Below are 23,130 nucleotides of genomic sequence, written 5' to 3' on the forward strand. Positions count from 1 at the left end.
TGTCAGGGAGATTGTCCCTGAGCTAACATCTGTGCCAATCTTCCTCTATTTTGTATATGGGACGCCGCCACGGCACTGTTTGGTGAGCAGTGTGTAGGTCTGTACCTGGGATCCGAAGCCACGAACCCTGGGCTGCTAAAGCGGAATGCACAGACTTAACCACTATGCCACCAGGCCAGCCCCAAGAAGAAGATTTTTTAAAAAGACCCAAATTGAAATGAAAAATACACCAGATGGGATTAGTGGCAGAAGAAAAGATTAATGAACTTGAAGACATAGCAGTAGAAACTATCTAAAATGAAAACACAGAGAAATAGAAATAAAAGTAAAAAACGAGTATCAGTAAACTGTGGGACAACTTCAAGCAACCTAATAATATATACTTAATTGGAGTTCCTGAAACAGAGGACATGGAGAACAGAAAAAATATTTGAAGAAAGTATGGCTGAACATTTTCAAATTCGATGAAAAACATAATCCCACACATCCAAGAAGTTCAATAAACCCAAAGCACAAGAAATAGGAAAAAACTATACATCAGAATCAATAGTTCAAAACCAGTAATAAAGAGAGAATCTGAAAAGCTAACAGAGAAAAAAAGACATTATATACAGAGGAACAAAGCTAAAAATGACAGTAAATTTCTTATCAGAAACAATGTAAGCCAGAAGACAACATTAAAGTACTAAAAGAAAATATGATGAACCCAGAGAAAATATCCTTGAAAAAGGAAAGTGATAAATAGACTTTTTCAGACATACAAGAACTGAAATAAATAATCGCTAACAGACCCACACTACAATGAAGATTAAAGGAAGTGCTTGTGGTAGAAGGAATGTGATAACCAGATGAAAATATAAATGTAAAGAAAGCAATGAGGAACACTGATAATGGTGACTGCAGGGGTAAATAAATAAGGGTTTTTTTAAAGATCATTGACTAAACAAAATTAACAACAGTTTAGCGCAAGGTTTATAACATATGTATGGCAACAATAGCATAAAGGCCGGGAGCGGAGACATGAAAGCACAGTATTGTAAGTTTCTTATGCTCTATGTGAAGTGGTGGAACAACACTTGAAGGTCGACGTAATCAACGTATCTGTACAATAAACCCTAAAGCAGCGACTAAAACTACAAAACAAAATTGCGGTCACTAATAAGACAACACAGGAGATGAAATCGAATCATAAAAAATAATCAAAAAGAAGGTAGAAAGGGCATAAAAAAGTACAAAGAACAGATGAGACAAACAGAAAATAAACAGCAACATGGCAGACTCGAACCAAACCACACCAATAATCAGATTCCATGTAAATAGTCTGTACACCCCAGTCCACAGGCAGAAATTGTCAGATTGCACAAAGAAGTAAGACAAAACTACATGTTCCTATACGAAACACACTTTAAATATAAAAACACAAGTAGATTAAAAGCAAAAGGAAGGAAGAAGATATATCATGCTTATTGTGTTAACACAAATTAATAGAAAGATGAAAGGGCTCTCTTAATAACAGACACAGACTATTACCAGCAATAAAGAAGGTCATTTCATAATGACGGAAGGATCAGGAGGAAATAATCCTAAATGTTTAGGCTCACAAATACAGACCTTCAAGATGCAAAGCAAAAACTGATAGAACCTTCTGCACCATCTCTAACCCCTGACAACCACTAATGTGTTCTCCGTCTCTATAATTTTGTCATTCTGAGAATGTTATATAAATGGAACCATACAGATTCAATTTCAAGAATCTTTTAAAAGACTTTCTTTTCTGCAACTTATAAAAATGTAAAGGATAAAGTTTAGCACTGTTAAAAACTTTTCCACAAAACTAAAGCAGGTTGTGGTTTTCTCTCTTTTCCCCCCTGCTGTGTCTCACTTTTCCAGCATCACATATCTTCATTATGTCTCATGGCAGAGAGAAAAGTGACCTCTCTCTTTTTCAGCAAGACACCCTTTATTTTATTTCAGCACTACAGTAAATCTTTCAGCTTTAACCTGGTGAATTATTATTGATTTCTTGTTTCCTTTTTTTCAATAGAAAATTTTGGTTCTAGCGATCCTTGCCAGTTCTCCTTCAGCTTTCCCATTCCTCCAGAGCTTAAAATAATTAAAGTTTACAAATACCAAAAGTCTTAAAAATATATTTTTAATAACTATACAAGGGAAGCAGTGTTTCCATTTTTCCCAGGAAGGGCAGTTAAGTCCAGAGGATTAGCTATAGCCTAAAATGTCAAACTATAAGAACGTTGGAATTACTAAGGACAAATAAATACTGACATTAATGTGTTCTGCTGCAAATGCCAGGGTTCTCTGAAATATGCTTTGAGATATATTAGTGTAGATAATGCTGAAATGTCTATTCAGTAGGGGAAAAAAGTCATCTTTTCTCACACTGTGTTGTAAAAACAACTTGCTCTTGGACTGAACATTTCCACACAGAATTCCAAGTGAGATACTAAATTCAAATTGTTTTGTCTCTCTTTAACCATGGAATGCATTTCAAACTTAGCCTCTCCTGCCCACTTCATTCATTCATTGACAGTTTGATTAGCAAAAATAGACCCAGCCCCTACCCATTGGGAGCTTATGGACATTCTGTGGAGGAGACAGATAGTAAATCAAGCAGTCACAGGCACAAACAGACTGCAAATGTAACAACTGCTACAAAGAAGAAATACACGGAAAATGAAACCTTGTGAAAGAAGATATAACATAGACGAGCAAGTCTGGGAAGGCTTCCTTGCCTAGCATAGGTTAAATTCTTTGCTTTGATGGCTAAGGAAACAAAGGAATTATGCATTCTCTTCACCAGCTAAATCTTTAGCTGGCTCCTGGGCCCAACCCAAAAGGGTTTTGTTTGATATGCACACTTTAAAAATAATTTTAATTAGGTGCCAATATTTAGAAATCAGATGATTTTACATAAAGTGCAGACTTTAAATATATTTTCCCTAAATATGAAAAAAAAATTATTAGGCAAACATTTTGCCTCGCACAATCAAAAAGCCAGGCAACAACAAACTCCTTTGTCAAAGGCAGCTACCACTCTCCATTTCCTCTTTGTCCCATATAGCATCTTGTACACTCAGCTCATGGTTAACAATGATCAAATACCAAGTCTGTCCTCACTAAACTGCCTTCTCATTGGCTAGATTCTGTGTATCCACAGGAGGACACAGCCAATATCAGGTGATGAATAAACAACCATGTAATAATAAACCCCACCCTCTTATTGAATCTTTTTTATATTACCAATTTTCTGCTACCAGTTTAGGCACTATTCTAGGCACTGAAGAAATAGTTGGGAATAAAACAAAACAACTGCCCTCACAGAAAGACTGCATTCAATTCCTTCATCTTCCTCTGCCCACTTCTCCACCGCAGTCCATCAATCCCCACGCTCTGCCCCCAGCCCACAGTCGTCCAGTTCTACAGGGCAGGGAATAGGACCTAAAGCTGCCAGGACCCGGAGGCCCTGGGTCCAGGACTTTGCTGTCCAACAGAAATACAATGTATTCCACAAATGTGAGCCATGAGTATAATTTAAAATGTTCTAGCAGTCACATTAAAAATAGGTAAAATAAATTTTAATGATATATTTCATTTAACCTAATATATCTAAAATTTTTTCATTTCAACATATAAAATAACTTTCGTATGAAATGTGTTAGCACAATGTTAGCTGTGGTTTTTCAGTGATGTCATTTTTCAGACTGAGAAAGTTCCCTATTCCTAATTTGTTGAGTGTTTTTATCATGAAAAAGCATTAGGTTTTTTCAATGCTTTCTCTGTGGCTATTGAGATGAATATGTGATTTTGGGCCTTTATTTTACTAAATTGGTATATTACATTGATTAATTTTGGCTATGTTGAATGAACCTTGCTTTCCTAGGATATGTCCCACTTTTTACATACTCCTGGATTTGGTTTGCTAGTTGTTGAGGATTTTTGCATTTTTGTTCATAAGGGATATTGGTCTGTAGTTTTCCTGTCTTCAGATGTCTTTATCTGGTTTTAGTATCAGGGTAATACTGATCTTGTAGAATGAGTTGGGAAGTGTTCTCTCTTTTCCCACTTGTTGTAAGAGTTTGTAAATTCAATGTTTAGTAGAATTCACCCTTGAAGCTATCTGGGATTGGGCATTTTTCTATGGAAAGGTTTTAATTTACTAATTTAATCTCTTTACATCCTATAGGTCTATTCACATTGTCTATTTCTTCTTGAGTCAGTTTTGGTAGTTTATGCCTTTCAAAAGATTTGTCCATCTCACCTAAGTTAACCTTTGTTGGCATACAGTTGTTCACAGTGTTCCCTTATAATCCTTTTTTATTTCTGTAACATCAGTAGTGATGCCCCCTCTTTCATTCCTCATTTTAGTAATCTGAGTCTTCTCTCTTTTTTTCTTGGTCAGTCTAGCCAAAGATTTGTCAATTTTGTTGATCTTTTCAAAGAGGCCAACTTTGGTTTCAATGATTTTTCTCTCTGTTGTTTTTCTGTTCTCAGTTTCATTTATTTCTGCTCTAATCTTTGTTTCTTCCCTCTAGTTGCTATGGGTTTAGTTTGCTCTTCTTTTTAGTTTGTTATGATAGAAGAGTAGGTTATTGACTTGAGATCTTTCTTCCTTTTTAATATAGACATGCATAGCCTACATATTTCGCTCTAAACACTTCTTTATCTTCATCCCATATGTTTTTGATATACTGTGTTTCATTTTCACTCATTCGAAAGTACTTTCTGGTTTCCCATGTAATTTCTTCCCTGATTCATAGGTTATTTAGGAGTGAGTTGTTTAATTTCTACATATTTGTGAAGTCCCCAAATTTTCTTCTGTTATTGCCTTCTATTTTCATTTCATTATTTTTGGAGAGCATATTTTTTTTTTATATATAATTTCAATCCTTTTTAAGTTTATTGAGGTTTATTTTATGGCCAACAGAATAGTTTGCTCTGGAGAGTGTTCCATGTTCACTTGAGAGAATGCATATTCCCTGTTGTTAAGTGGAGTGTTCTATAGATGTCTGTTAGGTCAGTTGATTTATACAATTCTTGCTTGAGAGTCTTTTTCTTTCAGCATCTTGAATATGTCATTCCACTAATTTTTGGCCTCTGTGGTTTCTAATGAGAAATCAGCTGTTAATCTTATTGAGGATCCCTTCTACTTGATGAGTCATTTTTCTTTCGCTGCTTTTAAGATTCTCTCTATCTCTGTCTTTTGACAGTTTGACTATGATGTGTGGAGGCATGGACCTCCTTCAGTTTTTCCTACTTGGCATTTTCTGAGCTTCTTGGATGTGTAGATTAACATCTTTCATCAAATTTGGGAAATGTTTGGCCATTAATTCTTCAAATTTTCTTTTCACCCTTTTCTCTCTTTTCCTTTTGGGACTCCCATTATACATATGTTGATATGCTTGATGGTGTCCTACAGGCCTCCGAGACTTGTTCAGTTTTCTTCTTTTTTTTTTTCTGTTCCACAGCCTGGTAAATTCCAACTTATCCATCTTCAAATTTGCTCTTTCTTTCCTCTGTCAGCTCAAATCTACTGTTGAGCCTACTAGTGAATTTTTCATTTAAGTTATTGTACTTTTCAACTCCAGAATTTAGATATTCTTTTATAATTTCTCTCTCTCTTTATTGATATACTCTATTTTGTGGGACTCCATTGTCATACTTTCCTTTAATTCTTTAGACATGGTTTGCTTTAGTTCTTGAAGCATATTTATAACAGCTAATTAAAACCCTTGTAGAATAAGTCCAACATCTGGGCCCCCTGGGGGACAGTTTCTCTTGATTACTTTTTTCCCCCTGTGTATGTATTTCCTCCTGCGTACTTCCCTATTTCTTTGTGTGTCTCATACCTCTTTTTTTTTAACTGGACGCTTTAGATAATAGAATAATAAATGGGGTAATTCTGGAAATAAGTCTCCTCTCCCCTAGCTCCTCAAGATTTGCTGTTGTTGCTGATTTTTGTCATCACTGTAGTTGTTACTATTTGCTACTTTAGTAACTTTCCTGGACTAATCCTGTAAAGTCTGTATTCCCTGTAGTGTGCAAGCACTGATATCTCAGTTAGCCTAGTGGTTAGCTAATTATTGGTCTTATATTTCCTTAAATGTTTTGAACCAGTAAGTCTCCCAACCTTTCCTGAGGGGTTCTGCATGTTTGTTGGGGCACACTTTCAACACTCAAGCAGTTTAAACTTCTGCCTTATCTTTTTTACTGCTTGCCTAGAGCCTCAAGATCCGTCAGAGGTGAGAGATTAGGGCCCTCTCAGGTCTTTCCTGAACATGCACACAGCTCAGCACAGGTGCAGAGCCTTCTAATTCCCTAGGAATATGTCAGAGCTTTTCAAAGCCTCTTATGGACATCTTATTCCCATATTTTCCTTTTAGGTTTTTGGCCAGGTTCTTATTTGCCCAAGTGGTATTGCCCCCTCAGCAGCTGCAATGTTAAACAATTGCCACTGAGTGTTTTTGACAAAGGCCCTGGGAAGAGGGCTTTTCTCACAGAGCAAGTTCTGAGCTCCAAGTCAGGTCAAATAAGAACAATGCTCTGTGAATGGGGCTTTTTCAAGGAGGCATGCGAAGGTCAAATAGGGACAATGCTCTGGGAATGGTACTTTTTCGAGGAGCTCAAAACAAGGCTTGCCCCATCCAGTGGTTGCAAGGCTGCTGGTTTTTACAAGTACCATGTTTGTAAGACTGCTGGTTTTCAAGGTTACTGCAGACCTGAGCAGAGGGAGATGGGAGCAGTTCAAGTTACAATGCCACAAATCCTACTTAATGAGATTCAGCAGTTTTTCTTGAATAAACACTCCACAGATTGTTGAAAGCCTTTGGCTAATTTCAAGAGTTCTGAAAAAGTTGATTTTGGCCACCTTTCCCAATGTTTTCATTGCTTTTATGGAGGGGCGAATTTACCCCCATCAGATTTTGAAGGCTTAGTATGAGGAAAGACCTCATATTGCTATAACACTTCTGATAAATTCCTTACTCTATACCTGGCCTTAGGCATGCAAAGTTACTTGTGACTATAAGTTAAAGGCTCTATCAAAGTTAAAGAGTTTTTTATTTTCATTCAAATTTGGAAAACCCTGGGTCATCCCATAGGCGAGTTCCTCACCCACAAGGCTTGGAAGCTTCACCTTTTTTCTAACTTTTACCTGCACCTAGCACAGCTAAAGGATAGCTAAATTAATTAGGGAAGAGAAACTCTGCTTTTAGAATAATAGGAAAGAATCAGAAAAGTAAGAGAGTGAGAGTGTAAAGAAGGGTTCTCCTCTATAAACCTATTTTTAACTGATGTCTATTTCTTTGCTAATATCAGCAGAGGAAGAACACAAGATCTGGAATCGGAGAGGTCCATATTCCAGTCACAGTTCCTCTTCTTACTCAGCAGTGTGACCTTGGGAAGATACTCAACCTCTCTGTCCCTCAGTTGTTTCATTTATAAAGTGGGCATAATAATTATTATTTTGCAGGTCTTTGTTAGGCTAAATACAATGTATGTCAAAGTGCCTAGAATATGTAATAAGCACTCAAAAAAGAATCAGTTTCCTCCCTCTCAACTACATGGAAACAGTAAGGATATGTAGGGAATAATAGGATCAAAATACAAAAGTAGAAAGTTCCAAGCACAGAATTACCTAAGCACCTAACAATTAGCTTTCCAAGAAGAGATTAAATTAGGACCAGTATATCCTGTTTAAAAAGCCAGAACACAACGCATTTTATGTGCAAAAGTTAAGATAAAATATAGTATTCAGCACAGTTTCTGGCACATGGAATATGCTCAATAAAGGTTACATGAACGTGTTGTTCGATTTTAGAAAAAAGCTCAATAAGAATCGGTAAAAGCAAGTTTTGATACTCAATGAGCCAAACAATCTATCTAGAAAATTTACTCATATGAAACACCTTCTTCTAAAACTATGCTGAATAAACAAGACTTCACATTATATTTTTAAAGGAGTAAGCTTTATGCTTTCTTTTTTTGACTGTTTTCTCTTACATAAGAGATGATATAAGCCATGCTGGATAAGAGAGAAAAAAGTCAGACAAATCAGATACAGGTACTCAGTCTTTTTGGGCATTTCGGATTCAGTAATTTCTTAAACTTTCCAATTATCTCAAGTCCTGCCACTCTAGTTTCTCATGTCTAACCAATTCCATAGCAGTTTTCTTATGGTCTCTGTGTTCTCTGTAAAGATACAATTTTATGTCCACTGGTCACCATTAACTCCAACCGCAAATCTTCCGTCCGTTTACCATCCCAATGTAAATACCTCAACATACAGGAAATTCTGATTGCTACTTTCCTGACATTTGAACTTTAAAGAAAACGTACCAGTTACAAAAAGACAACTGTGTCCAATGAATATAAAATAACAAATAATGGCTAATATATCAGGCATTTACTATATACCAGGCAATGTCCTTTATGTAGGTTACAAAATATAATCCTCGTAACATCTCTATGAGGTAGGTACTATTTTAATTCCCACTTTTTTGGATGATAAACTTGCCCAACGTTAAGAAACCTGTCCAAGGTCACAGAGCTGCTCGACAACTATATAGAGAGCCAGGATTTAAACTGAGGCAACAAACGTTTTAAACTACGACACTTTAGGGAAACTCTTAACCTCAAATCCCATCCTCCTTAACTCAGAGAACACGAGCTGCAGCTCTGAGACACAATGATGATCTTGGTATGACTGTTCTCCTATGACACAGACATCTCAATCTCATCTGTCCCCCTCTTGTTCTGTCTTCCCCAGGCTTGAAGACCAGAGCATCTTCTCATCAGCTGCCTCCACTCCAATTCAGCCAGTACACCACACTGCCAGGGGTGCAGCAGAAGGAAGAGGAAGGAGGGGGAACTGGGGGAAGCAAGAAAGAGAAAAAGGCAGGATCAAAGAATCCATAAAAGAAGGATGAAAGAAACTTGTTGTGGGATACAAGAAACACCTAGTGATAAAAACAGATAGAGTTAAGCTTGACCAATGGCAAGAAAAGGAAACTGATTTTCCTATTAGAGATTACCATGCCCCACACATAGCTGTACATACCAACCGCCCTCCACCCCCGCTTATCTGCGACATTTTAATGCTTAAAAATTAAGAGTATACAGCATGCATCAATGCATTGCTTAACCATTCTGTAATTTGGAAAAGTCAGCCATGAAGTACTGTACAAGCCAAAATGGAACAGTAGTTTTCATCTACAGAATATATAGTATGGGTTGTGGTACAGTTGATATGAAATCTATCAACCAGTTTCTAAACTTGGCAGCTCTTTCTTATCCCTCTCTTGGTTAAGACAAGTTTATTCATATCATTTAAAGTTCAAAGACATAGGAGAGAGAAAACCACCTTTTTGCCAAGTGTTCTTATGACTTGGAAGCAATGGACATTTGTTCATGACCCTGTCTGCTTTTAGGCACATAGCAGATAAGCCCTGAGACACACATACCCACTGTTACACGGAGAAGAAAGAACAGACATCAAAGCACCATTCACGTTATTTTTAGATACCACATCAAGGCTATTCAGGTTTCTCAAGAAGACCCAATAGAAAGAAAAAAGGACGAGATTATCACCCTCATGCTCTTGCAATACTGTGTTCTAAACGGGTCCTATTCCGTTTCTTTAGACTTCAGCCATTAGAATATATTCAGACCCCTTGGTTGCCTTCTGTCTGATCGCCAGAGATACCGCCTTGGAAACGCTTGCTAGGACACAAATACAATGCATGCAAGACAAATCAGCATAATTTTCAAGTTACTTGCCACTTCCAGGAATGCTAATTTCAGTAATAGCTATATGCTTTCCCTTCCCAAGATGTGAGCACTGCCATCAAAGAGGCTGGGGTCATTTTACTGGCTTTGAAGCTCTCAGCATCTTCAAACACTACAGGAGGCAAACCAGGAAAGCCAGAGAGAGGCATGCACTAGAAAAATAATTTCCAAGTAATGGGTTCCTCTAATATCTTTTTATTTTGAAGCTTTGAAAAATAATAAATCCTGGCCTTCACCAGACCACAGAAGATAAAATCTCCATTCTTTTAGGGCTGTCCCTATCGACAGCCATATTTCTGGAATGGCCTGTGCAGTGAAGAAACTGATGAAAAAGTTCAGGTTTGCAGCCAATTCAAAGCCACAAAGACCAGCAACACACAGAGATGGAGCTAAGGCCTTGAAATATGTAGGAAGCAGGAAAATTCTGGAGCGGTAGAAAGGACAGATCTGACTGGGATGTCCAATATCAACCTGGGCTGGCTCCAGGAAAGGAGATGTGCCTGGTCCTCGATCATCAAACTGACAACAGAGGGAACCACAGGTGTCCTGGCCCTCCTATCTCTCCCACAGTGGGGAGTACCAGCATTCAGTCAGCACACAGCAGGGGCCCTGGGAGACTGGGGAGAGCCAGCAATCTTGGCCACTTAATTCCTATTGAGTGTTGGACAGATTATTTGACTTCTCTGAGTCTTGTAAAATGGAGATAATAAAGCTTGCTGTGAGACTTCCCAGGGTCATTGTGAGGGTCAAATACAATAACACACATCATAGTGCATTGCAAAGCTATAAGAGTTAGAAGATAAAGCCTAGGAGATGGGCTTCCTAAAAACTACGTAAACCTTGGGTAAACAAAGGAGAGTATAAGTTACACCCAAAATCCAATTCTCCATACAAATAAGCCTCTGCCATACCTATGTGCCATCCAATCAGAGACCAGCAACAACTGAGAAACTCCGAATGCTTGACTGAGACAGACCAGGTCCCATGGGGCTCAGGCTTCTGGCCAAAATTCAGTCACACTGGAAAGTGACAGCAGTGGCGAGCTCTTGGGCAGTCTATCCTGCACCTTGTCCTTTTTCGGGAAAAGCACTCCATACTCTCCAACGCCCCCTTGTTCTCCCCTTCTCCCACCTCATGCTTGCAGTTGAACCTGCCCCTCGCTGGCCACAGCTAGTAGAAGGTGCAGGGTAGGATTACATGTGGTCACAGTGGGGCCAGTCAGAAGGATTGGTTTAAAGTTTAAAATTAGAATTAAAAGAAAAGGGGCAGCAGGCACCAGGAAATCCGAGGCTTGGTGCAGCGTGCAGCCTGTTTTCCACTAAGCGGAGGAAGTTGGTTGAGAAAAGAAACTTAAGTTCTGCTCAGAGAGGCAGAAACTCTGGACCTCCTGGGGCTGCAACATCCTAGATCCATATTTCCTTATGCTCTTCACCACCCCCACACCTCTGCCCCGAGTACACAGCAGGCCTTCTTAGGAATCTGTGAACCTGCTAATAAACTCCTACAGAAGTCTAAGCCAGGTTCTATACACCATCAGGATGCACTGGCCCCACATTAAACAAACTGTAATTTCCATACCAAGGTAGACTCATGGTCTATTCAAACTTGCATCCTATTTGCGGCAAGCACACTAGAGGACGTTTGCAGGAAGTCATTGGCTGTCCTCAAAAATTCAACCTCAAATGCCTTTCAAAACATCCTAGTTTGCCATGCTGTTCATTACGGTTCTGTGAATTTATCTTCATCTGTCTTGCCTCTCCTTGTATTTTCAGTCTTTAGCCACTCTTAAAGATAATCCATTCCAAATATGTACTGTCTACCCTGTGAAGCAGTACTTCATATTCGGTATATTTCTTACAATATAAATAAACTCATAATAAGCCTCTTCAAAGCTCAAAGTGTGACCTACAAATTCTCTTTGTCAGGTTTGTTCACGTCACTGTGTGAATTTCTGTCTTTATCAAAATCAAGAGAAAAATCTCAGTCCGCTAGCTCTCCGTTAAATTAATTTACCCATCTTTTTCTAATTCTCTGTAGTGAGCAGGACCATATAGTACTCTTGTGTAACCCCAACATCCGTGAATGTTTTAGTGAGTGTTATAGCAAATAAGTAGCAAGAATAAATAACAAAATAAAGGCAGAAATAGAAAAAAATTTAAGAACACTGGAATTCATTTTATGATACATACAACATAAAAAGACTGGAAAGAAATATGTCTATTTTTAAGTGGCAGGATAATAAACAAATTATATTCTTCTTTATATTTTTCTGCATTACTAAAATTTCTATATTGGATACATGCTACTATTCTAATAAAAAAAAGTTATTTAAAAAAAAACACTGGGAGAAAAATGTGTAAATGAAGCGTCAAATGGTCAAACTGAGATTAAAAGAGCAACTGATCACGGCAGAGAGCCTCACTCAACGTTGTGGGGACTTTAAGCCGTCACTGGGAAACAGGCTCTGGTTAGAGAGACCTCAGCCAGCCTGGATTCTAGCTGTTTCAGAGGCAGATAATAAACAGGCCTCCGAGTGCACATATCAGACTCTTTCACCAGCTAGCCCATTCCACTTTAGCCAACAGTCATACCTAGAATAGAAAGTCACTTTTAAGGATATTTTTAGAGCAAATATAAAGGACCTCTGAACAAAAGGCTGGAAGTCCTAACTGGCATGCTCTGCTTTCAGAGGCACTGGGCAAGGCTGGGCACCGAAGCTAAGGTCAAGGCGCCCACCACTGAGATGCTAACGGTGGCCACTCAGGGAGAACGCGTCTGCATTCTCCCCAGCTACAGGCATGTATTGGGTGTGGGACATATATTTACGTAAAAATGATGGTGAACTGAATAATCACAACGAAATGTGTAGGTGGTCAAAGAGGTACCACTAACTTGCACACTAAGAGGAGGAGAGGCTCAGAGGGAAGGCTTCCTGGAGGAGGTGACTCTTGCACTGGGTTTAAAGGATAAGTAGGCATTTGCCAGGAAGAGATCGTGGAGAAGAGTGGGCAGGGGTCCAGGCAGACACAAGGTCATGGGTATTCAAGGAAAGAGAAGTTGTGTAATCCCAATATCTCTAAGTGTTTCACAGTAAATAAGCAGTAAGAGTAAATAGTGAAATAAAGGCAGAAGCAGAAAAATTTAACGACATTGGAATTCATTTTGTGAGACATACAAATGGCTTAGCTTCGTAGAAACTAAAATTGAACTGAGCCTTCAAGAAAGGGTAGAATTTGGAGAGAAGTGAAAAAGGAGGAAAATGATTGGCATAAGCAAAAAAAAAAAAAAAAATGACTGCAGGAAGAAATGTAATGTGAGACATCTACTCTTTCAGTAAATGTTTATTGAAAGCCTACTCTGTCCCAGCCCTGGGGCTAGGAGCTCGGGTGCAAGACGGAGCTTACCTGTGACTCACCAACGGACAGCAACCCAACGGACAGCAACCCGGGGAGACCAGAACTGTACCCCGCAGTGCAGAGACGGGGCAATGGAGGCTTTACAATGAGGATGTAATTTGTCCAAGGACACAGAGCTAATAAATAGCATCAATCTAGTTTTGGGTGTGTTTTATTACAGTCAGGCTTTAGACGACATTGATGAGTTACTGTTTCTTAACATCATGCCTAAAGCTCAGAGGATACAGGGAAAACCCACACTGCCCCAGTCCTGCTATTCAAATAACAAAGTATGAACATTGCTTACTTTCATGAATTTTTCTCTGCTCTACAGGATTAAGTAAGAGTCATGAGTTCTCACTTATAAACATCCCAGGTCTTTTGGAACAATTACTAGCAGGACAAGATCAGGCTCCAGAAACAGCCTGATTACACCAACTGGCAACTGATTATGTCCATCACTTCAGAAGGTGCTCAGAGAGCAAGGGGAACAGATCCAGTGGCCATCTGAGAAAGGTCAGTCGAGTTCCCACCAAAAAATGTTTCACAAAGATAAAGCCAGACTCCGGATTCATGTGGAAAATGTTAACCATGCTCTGTGCTGGAAAACTCAGAGACTCCCCCGCTGCCGACCGCCTGCAGATCATTCAGTAAGTGACAAATCTTCCACGAAGCTGAGCTTAATGATTCAGAGGTTGTCTGCAGTCAGCCCTTGAGTTGGCCAGGTTTCCCATCACTGGTCAAGTTAAGTGCAGGTTCCTCTCCTGTGAATAAACTCTTCTGAAAGTGAGGAAGCTTTCAGCCCACAAGGTATATTTCTAAACACAAACGTAGACACATGCAAACAGGGTTGACAAAGAACAAAAAACCTGCTCAAATTTTTCTTCTGAAATTAACCATGCGCCCGTAGGTAAAGGAGGAAAAAAGCATTTTTTGTTTTTTGGTTTATTTCAGGGCCATTGAAAAGTCACTTAGGTCTATAGTAACTCTTCCTTTGCCACATACTTTAAACTTCAAACCTGTTTTTATTTTTGTACTCCATTTGGAGAGACAGAGCTGATATTATCATTTGTGATGATCATGGCGCCTCACGTGAAAGGCTCATTACCATATCTGGAATGTCTAAGGCAGGCAGGCAGGCCAGCCTGGATCTCACCTCCTAAAATGCAACCCATTCTCTACCCGCTCAAAAAGAGGCATTACTTATGCTAGCTCTGGGGAAATAAAGAACAAATACAACTCCTCCTAAAATACTGTTTAACACGTATTTTCATGAAATAAAGAGGAATGACTTCATTGCAAAACTTGTCTACAGCTGAACTTGCAATCTGTAGTCCAGTTCGATCTGGGCGCTTTTCAATCAGGCGGCTGAATGAGGGATGTTTTCAGCCCAAGTGGACCCAAATGAGCTTTAATGATCCTGAGGTCATTTCTGTCCTTCTTTCTTCTCCTCGTACAACATTAGAGTTTCCCAATGTTTTAACATTTCCTTGGAGATGGCTAAGGAACAGGGTTCAACCACAGCTGCAGTCAACACAGTCTTGCATCCCGCACTGAGGGAATCTGTTCCCAGCTGGCCTTTCACATCGCGGTCCACTCCAACTTAGGAGAACTGACAAGCAATGCAAAACTTGGGCTAGAGAAAAATGTTAAAAATATGACTTAAACATTTACTTTTAGGGCAGCAAAAGCGGGATGGAAACTTCGACCATATTCCAAAAAATAGAGATGTTAATGGTCTTGTACAGTAAATAAAACTGCAAATAGGCTAGTATTCCCAGGACATTTTGGAGAAATGTTTAAGACCATCCCAAACTACAACAAACTCTTCCCCTGCTAACATGAGCTCCGTCTCCACTGGCCCATGAAAATCAAGGCCCCAAGTCTGACTACCTCATAAGCATCCCTTCCAAGTTCCAGCTTCTGGTTTTTTGGGGGGATATTTGACTTCTCCAGACATTGAAAACGAGAGGCAAAGAGACCTAAATAGTACTTTTTAATATATGCTTCAAGATATAACACAATGCTGCGGTGAGCAACTCGATAAATAACATGAATTAAATGTTGGGAAAAAAGTGTCATCTCAAGGTTCAGTGGCCTTATTTTTGTCTCATGGATAAATCTCTGAAGTTCTCTTGGCCTCTTGGTTAATGTGCTCACTTTCCAGTATACAGAGTAAGCTCTTCAGATCCCAGCAAGTTTTCTAAAACTGCTTCCACCAAATAGTTTTGAAAAAATATTATATAATCTTCTTCTTTATTAAGAGCCCAACTTCACTGTAGCTATGGTGCTCACTCAGCCGAGGCTACAGTCTCCTCTGCTCAAAGGCCTAATGTTCTAGGGCTGATTTCCCACCTGCTAGAAGATCAACAAGACCGGCCTCATACCCTGTGCTGACATGCACTCCCCTGACCAGGTGAATCGTGGCTTATCGCATAGAGAGCTAAACCTGAGGCTGGCCATTCCCATCTCCCAAGCCAGCTCCCCAGGGCTGGTCTCACTGCGGTGGCTCCTGGTGGTGTCCCCAGACCAGCAGCATCAGCATCACCTGGGAACTTGTTAGAAAGGCACGTTCTCAGGCCCCACCCCAGACCCACTGATTGAGAAACTCTGGGGGTGGGGCCCAGATCCAAAAGTGACCAATGCCCTCAAGTTTGAGAAGACGTGTGGCACTGCAGTGACTATCAAACCACCAGTAAACCCTCAGAGCCTGCAGGTGGCACTAAAGGCTGGCTAGAAGAGTTACAGGCGCCGGAAGCTCAAGTTGTGTTACAGACCCTGCCTGCCTGACCACACAGTTCTTTCTATCAGTTCTTTAACAGCTAGCTCAGCCTCCTCCAACAAGGTCAAAGGTTAGAGTACATCTCAGCTTTGAACAGGAACCTGACTGAAATTTCTTCTCACAGCCCAGCAGCAGACATAATAAACCTACAATTTTCAGGGATGCAATCAATATTTAATTATTTTGAAGGTTTCTGTGGCTAATGCAACAAGGATACCAATACATTTTAAGAAGGAGGATGTCAATATTGATTAAACAGAACAAAAGAAGAAATTCAAATTATCCTCAGCCATTGTACATATCTGAATAAAAATAATGCACTCAATTCTGAAAGAATGATTAGAGTTCCTACCCTTAAAATCTCATTGAATGATGTGACAAATGTGAGAAAAGGATTTTTCTAATGTAAAGCGTGTATACCAGTAGGCCTTTGCTAGATTCTGTCAAAACCGTGAATTGTGCATTACCCATTTTACTAGACAAACATCTCTAGTGAGGATGTGGAGCAACAGGAACTCTCACACACTGCTGGTGGGAGTATAAATTGGTGCAACCACTTTGGAAAACCATTTAGCAGCATCTACTAAGGCCGGACGCAGAAGTCTCTAGGACTAGCAATTCCACTCCTGGGTACACACCCCAGAGAAATGAGTGCCTCTGTCCACCAGAAGCCTCCTGAAAGAATGTTCTTAGAACTGTAATTCATAATAGCTACAAACCGGAAACAATCTAAACATGCATCCACAGCAATGAAAACCCAAGAGAAACAACAAACCAGACTACTGCTACACACAATAGGGCTGACTGAGAGACATACCGCTAGTGAAAGAAGACAGACACAAAGGAGTACACCCTGATCCAAACGGCAAAAGGAACCTCTGGGGACAGAGGTCAGCATAGAGGTCACCGGGGCTCTCTAGCAGCAGGTATAAGGAGCTTGCTGAAAAAGTTCCAGATCTTGACCTGGATGGTGACAGGGCTGTATACATATGGAAAGTTCACTGAGTTGCACACTTAAATTTGTACACTTTATGTATGTTATACGTCTTTATAAAGAAAGTTAAACATACGCAAAAATTCTTGACAGACTGTCATGTAACAAATTTCAATATCCACCACAAAAATCTAGATTACTGGGCAACTGTGTTAACGTCAGAATATAATTTACTGCAAAACTACTGCACTTGCTGAGCTAAATCTGAAAATTAAATACAGGGAGCAAATTTTATTTCCAATATTATGCTATCATACCAATGTATCATCCTATAAAAAGGCCAAACCTGTGTGGCTTTCACTCCCTAGTCCCAAACTCCGTTTATTCTGCCACAGGGCCCATCCTGTGTGGCAAGTGACTGTCCGTCATGCCAAGCCCCTGCAGGCCCTGATGGCTGGTCAACAGGCAGGGGGGCGGTGGAGGCCTGGCTCCAGCACTCCAGGCATTACCTACCTGCCTGAATCTCTTTGAACCACCCTTGTCCTAACCCCTACCACCATCCGCCTTCCCTCCTGCCCAGGACCCAAGGCCTGTCCCAGGGTAGGGGCCTGTTAAGACACTGCACAGTCTCCGAGACCATTCTGGGCCTACTGGGTCCTAGGTTCCGATCCCATAGGAACCCAGACGCTGGGCCAGCTGCCATGTGGGAGACACCCAGTAGCACCCCAACGGCAGGCATCTCTGGGCCCCAGAGCGCGCCCCGAGGCCCGTGAAGCCGCTCTCCGCAGGCCCAGGCCGCTGCCCCAGCCCACCCGACCCACAAAGATTTCGCGCTATAGCGGGGAAATACGCTCGGCCCATTGCAGCGCTTCGCTTGGGTCTGAACACCGCCGCTGACGGTGACGTGTGACCAAGATGAGGAGCACCGTGGTCCAGGATAGAAGCCACTTCCACACCCGGGCCGAGGGCGTGCCAACCCCGTGCCGCCCGCGCCCCGGCTCCGCGCCGCAGCGGCCCTGCCGGGGGCGCGCTCGCAGGCCGCCCCGCGCGAGGCAGGAGGCCGGGTCGGTGGCGGCCGCCCGGGGGGGCGTGTTTACCTGGGAGCAGGAACACGTGCTGCCGGGCGCGAGCCCCGTCCGCGCCGTCCCCGCGGCCCGCCATGCCTCCGGGCGCGAGCACGGCGCCGCGGGCCGCAGCCCTGGGAGCGGGCGGCCGGGAGAGAGGTCTGTTCCGGGTGGCGCGGCGCACGGAGGGACTGGCAGCCCCGGGGGCGGCCCGCGGCACGAATTTCTTTTCGTTGCGTTTCCGGAGCCAGCCAGAGGATTGTGTTTTCAAATTTAGCGCCAGGCCGGGCAACCCGCACCCTGGCGCAGGGCCCGCCGGCAGGGGAGGGTCGCGGCCTCTCCCTTCCGCTTCTCGGCCAGTGGTAGGTGCTCGCCGAGGGCGCCGAGTGACGCGGCGCGCGGGGCGGCGACCCTGGGACGCGGCGGCGGGGGGGTCGCCTCGGCTCGGGGCCCCGGGTCACCGCCCCCAGCGGCCCTCCGGGGAGGTGGTGGCGCGGCCGAGGGGCTTCCAGGTGGGAGAGCAGGGTGAGGCCGGGTCCCCGGGGAGTGGGGGCAGGACAGATGACGGCCTCCACCCTTGGGGGACTGGCACACATCTAGCAGGTTGGAAAAGCCTGCAGCAAGTCCATGCTAAGGACAACTGGCATATCCGAATCGTAACGTCACTGGTAGTTGTCAGTTTATCTTGATTGTCCCTTGCACTGTGCGTTGGAATTAATGTCAGAATATTGTGTGCTTTGTGATTCGTAACGCATTAAGCAGTCCTCAAATTGGGCTTAGTCCTCATCACTAAAATGGGGTGCACAATTTGAGGCTCAAAATGTGGATTTGTTATTTGGGGAGACTTTGTAATGAGTTAAAGAATAAGACATTTTAAAAGCCATGTTTAAAAATTTAGGGTCATGAAATTTGGGGATTTAAACTTCTAAAAATAAAATTTTAATTGAAAAAGTTATGCTTGATACGTGGTTTTAAAAAAGAAGATAAGTATTTCTCTCATACTTTAATAAAAAGTCTCTCTCCTACCCCAGATCCCCAATTATGGAAGAAAAATATTACTTTTAATGCACCTCGCTTTTCTTCTTTAGTCTTGAAGATAGTTAAATTCAGCAGCACTAGATCTATCTCAGCCTTCTGAAAAAATTTTTAATTTCAGTCCTCTTTCTCATGAGGTGAGAGAAATGCAGCTGAAGTTGACTGCAGGATACACCTGGTGGAGAGGAAGCCTTTCTGGCTGAGGAGGGGCACCCAGATGCCAGCTCTGGGGCAGGCTGTAGGTTGATATTGCTCTGATCTCTTCCCTCCCCCACGATTATACTATGGGAAAAGCTCTGGTGTGGAGGCCAAATCCCCAGTCACTCCATAATCCTTCCTAACAGTCACAAGAGCAACGTTACCCACAGTTCCCTTGCTCCAACATGCAGAGCTGTTTTCATTTTTCTCTAATCCCATCCAGCTATTGGCTGTATGAGGCTGTATTTTTATGTTGTTATCTTCACAATGTAAAGACCATTTTGTCTGCTTTTCTCCCTTAACGTTGTAATAACATGGTTTCCTGTTTTCCGTGGCATCTAGAGCTATGTTGTTAATGGAGACGTTATTTCACACTGCTAATGCACCAAGGTTACTTAACCATTCCCTAGTGTGCAGTATTTAGGTTATTTCAAACTGTTATTATAAATAATGCTACAGTGTATACTATATGTGGACTATGCAGCAGTGTGAAGCAATAAACTAGATGAACACTTAGTGAACTAGATGAACACATAGCAACATGGATGCTTTATATCAAGGGAAAAAAGTTAGATGCAGGAAGGGATTTATAACAATACCATGTAGGTAAATTAAAAACACATAAAACGACATATTTTTGCAAGGATACATGCACATTTGAGGCCATGTATCAACCACATAAGAAATGGGTGCCTTTAAAATGGAGCAAAAGGGGTAAAGGAGGGCTAAGGAATGGGGGGACAAGAAAAATCAAATTTTGTGTGTGTGTGTAATTAACTCTCTGACCTTTAGGTCCAAGGACAAAAACCGTTTTTTAAAATGTGCTGCCACAAACATCTCTCAGCAATTTCCTTTATCCACTTAAATTATTTAAGTACCTTCTTGGAAGGGGGACCAGTGGCGATATGGGGAGTGACTCCAGATTCCTATTGTCCTCAGGGTAAAGTCCAAGGTACTAAGCTTTGAACACGTGGCGCTTGAGATCTGGTCCTCACTTGCCCCTCCAGCCACAGTTCCCACCACCTGCCTCCCTCCCTCCCTCCCCTGTCCACAGTCTGGCCACGAGGAAAGGCGCTCTGTCACGTCCAGCACTTGATACTGTGTTCTTAATGCTGGGGCCGCCCTGCTCTCCTCTAGCCTCATTCCTCCACCTTTTCTCTCACCCTCTACCACTGCCTGGACAACTTGTACTCATCCATGGTCTTATGATGGCTTCTCCATGGCACTCCTTTTCCTGCCTCCCAACACCCTCCCTAAGAATGAGTGAGATGCCTCCAATCTTCACTCTTATCTCACTAGGCCCTGGAGACTGATTCTCAGTCAGTTCCTTGAGGAAGGATGGCATCCAGTAATTCACCACTTTATCCTCAAAAAATAGCAGTGGCTCTCATTGAGTATTAGCTGTGACAGACACTGTGCTAAACATGTCGCTCCAATTATTCTTTCAGTCCTCCAGCAGCCTTAAGGGGAAGGGTTAGCGTGATCCCCACACTTTACAGAGGAAGAGTGTGAAGTTTAGAGAGATCAGCTAATTGCCCAACATGTACAACCAGCAAGTGGCAGAGCAGGAATTCCAGCCCAGAGACTGGGCTCTTGACCTTCCCTCCCTCCTTCGCTAGTGTCCCAATGCCTAGGACAAAGGTGTGTGGGCACAGCAGGCGCTCAGCAAATATTTCTTGAATAAACATGTCTGTGGACAGATAGGCAGTTATGAGAACAGTCATTGTGGCTTGTGATATTTCTAAGTTTTATAAACAAGAACAAATTGGTTACATCCAGTGTATAATAAAATATTCCAAAATTAATTTTTATACTAGTCACACTAATATGCAAAAAGACGAGCAGGTCATTCTCCAAAGAATAAGAAGGGAACAGCAACCTTAATACCTTTGAGTAGAGAATCATAGAAACTCTTATAAATGCCAGAAGCAAAAGATGTTCATTTTCTAATAGAAGAAAAAGGACCTGGAGGAAAAAGAACAGTGCAGAGTTCAATGACCTTTAGCCATGCTTAGCAGTAACCAGAGCAGAGAGAGCCTAAACCAAGAGTAGTGAAAACAATTTTTTTCTCTTATAGATTATTAAAAACTTTTGAACATGCTTCTTTCAAAATGAAAATGAAAATCCATGTTTATCATAAGAAAAGATTGTGGTCTTGTTTTTGTCTTTTTGGCAAATGCTCATCTAGTGACAGCAGAGAATGCAACATGATAATCAAGCATAAGATGAGGAGAAAAGGATCAGCGCTTGCAAGAGCCAAATGTTTAGAAAGGGGACCAAGGAGTAGCACTGAACTGTCCTTTCTGAGGAGAATATTTCCTTTATATTCACACTCTTATCTGAGCCAACCTAAAATTGGATTGTACTTGTTGCGAAAGGGGCCGTGTGACACATACCCACATATAAACTTGTGAGATATGCCAGTTATAGAATAAGAATGACTGAAACTGTTGAGAAAGAAAGAAGAGCAGCGGCTGACATTCAGAAGCTGGCCCCATGCTCACAGCCAGACCATGTGACTCTCTGGATAGACATAAACAATCTCCCAGAATACCAGCCTCAGACAAGGCGGCCCTGAGACCACGATAAAATGAGACCAAGCAAGGCCACTTCCGGATTTTGGTGACGCACAGACAAAAACGGGTCACTGTGCCACCCACAAAATACCAAACACCCCCTCTCTTGGCCAAAATGAGTGACTGCTACTTCTTTACCAATTCCAGCTTCATCCCTCATTCCAGCTTCCCCTCCTGTAGACAAGATCCATTGAGATGCCCAATCATAGAATTGCCCCACTTTCTAACAACACCCATTGTAGAGTGAATCCCTGCTTCCTCAGACCCTCCCTGGAGTCACCCAACCAAAGCCCAAACCCTCCAAGTTTCCTTCTAACACCCCACTACTGAGACGCGCAGGGTTTCCCACGGGGTGTGTTCTCCCACCCTGCAACGAGTAACAAACCCACTTGTTCCACTACAGGTGTCTTTGGTGGTCTTTGGCTGAAGCGTATTGACACTGTGTTTACACATTTTCATGTATGTGTGTGTGTATATGGTTATAAACATTACATATATTTATATAAAATCAAGGTAGCAAGAAAATCCAGGCAAGTCAAGCTCCAAAATATATTTTTGTGCCTGGACTATCTGTAGAGCTAGGCTGCCAGGATCAAATGAATCAAGCAGATAATGACATATTTTGCTGTATGACAGCCCAAGCAATCAGCACACATTTCAGAAAATTTTAATAAATTAATGTCCCAGTTATTCTCACTTAAGTTACATTGATATACACTATTCTTATTTTCTACAGTGCAGTGCTTTTGAGATGTGGGTTTTTTTAAGTTATGAATTCCCTAACAAGTTAATAAATTGAGAAATGCCGAAATGTTGGCTATTTTTCATTTAAGTATGTATTTTCAAAAACAGGACACAAACTTGTATAGAGAATATGATCACAACTAAGAAGAAGAATAAAAATAAAAGATAGGTGACTGAAATTTAACTACAGTTGTCATTTAATCGTGTCTTTCTACTTTGATATATTTTCTAAAATTTCTCAGTTAATATTTTAAATTTAATAATAGAAATATTAATTTCTAATTTCATTTTACTCTGTGCTTCCTCCTACATGCATAAACAATAATAATCTGGTTCTCTTTTGGTAAATCCTGAGTTCTTTTCCTAATGATCTCATGAGTAAGAGGCTTAAGGATACACATTCATTTATAACATCAAAGCAGTACCTTTCTGCTGCTCTCTGCCTACAAGTAAAATACTCTTCAAGTAGTGATAAGATATTAACTCATTCTGTCAAACCACCTGGAAATAGGGCCTGCAACTGCTAAATATTGCCAATGTATTACAAAAGATTAACAAATTTTTCTGGTTATATGAATTCCACCCAATGTTTTGCTCAAGA

The 23,130-nt window shown here is 41.4% G+C and overlaps 1 protein-coding gene and 1 long non-coding RNA gene across 6 annotated transcripts in view; one reads left to right on the forward strand and one right to left on the reverse strand.

Annotated features, from left to right (window-relative positions):
• The window catches only part of RNASEH2B (ribonuclease H2 subunit B), a 74,885-nt gene extending 56,311 nt beyond the window's left edge, over window positions 1-18,574 (reverse strand). For 3 of the 5 annotated variants that reach the window (XR_011427723.1, XM_023621552.2, XM_023621550.2), the window contains exon 1: window positions 18,010-18,432. Coding sequence is in view for 3 of the 5 variants with exons in the window: in XM_023621552.2 (XP_023477320.1) it covers window positions 18,010-18,073 (64 nt within the window). In the remaining 2 variants the exon portion in view is untranslated. Of the gene's footprint in view, window positions 1-18,009 lie in introns of all 5 variants that reach the window. The other 2 variants (XM_023621553.2, XM_023621551.2) reach the window with 2 other exon arrangements.
• LOC138918393 (uncharacterized) lies at window positions 12,460-13,354 on the forward strand. The gene is made up of 2 exons (XR_011427724.1): window positions 12,460-12,597; window positions 13,136-13,354. It is a non-coding gene; the product is annotated as an uncharacterized lncRNA (long non-coding RNA).
• Window positions 18,575-23,130: the final 4,556 nt, after the last annotated feature.

Source organism: Equus caballus, chromosome 17 (assembly GCF_041296265.1).
Source record: "Equus caballus isolate H_3958 breed thoroughbred chromosome 17, TB-T2T, whole genome shotgun sequence".
Classification (NCBI taxonomy): domain Eukaryota; kingdom Metazoa; phylum Chordata; class Mammalia; order Perissodactyla; family Equidae; genus Equus; species Equus caballus.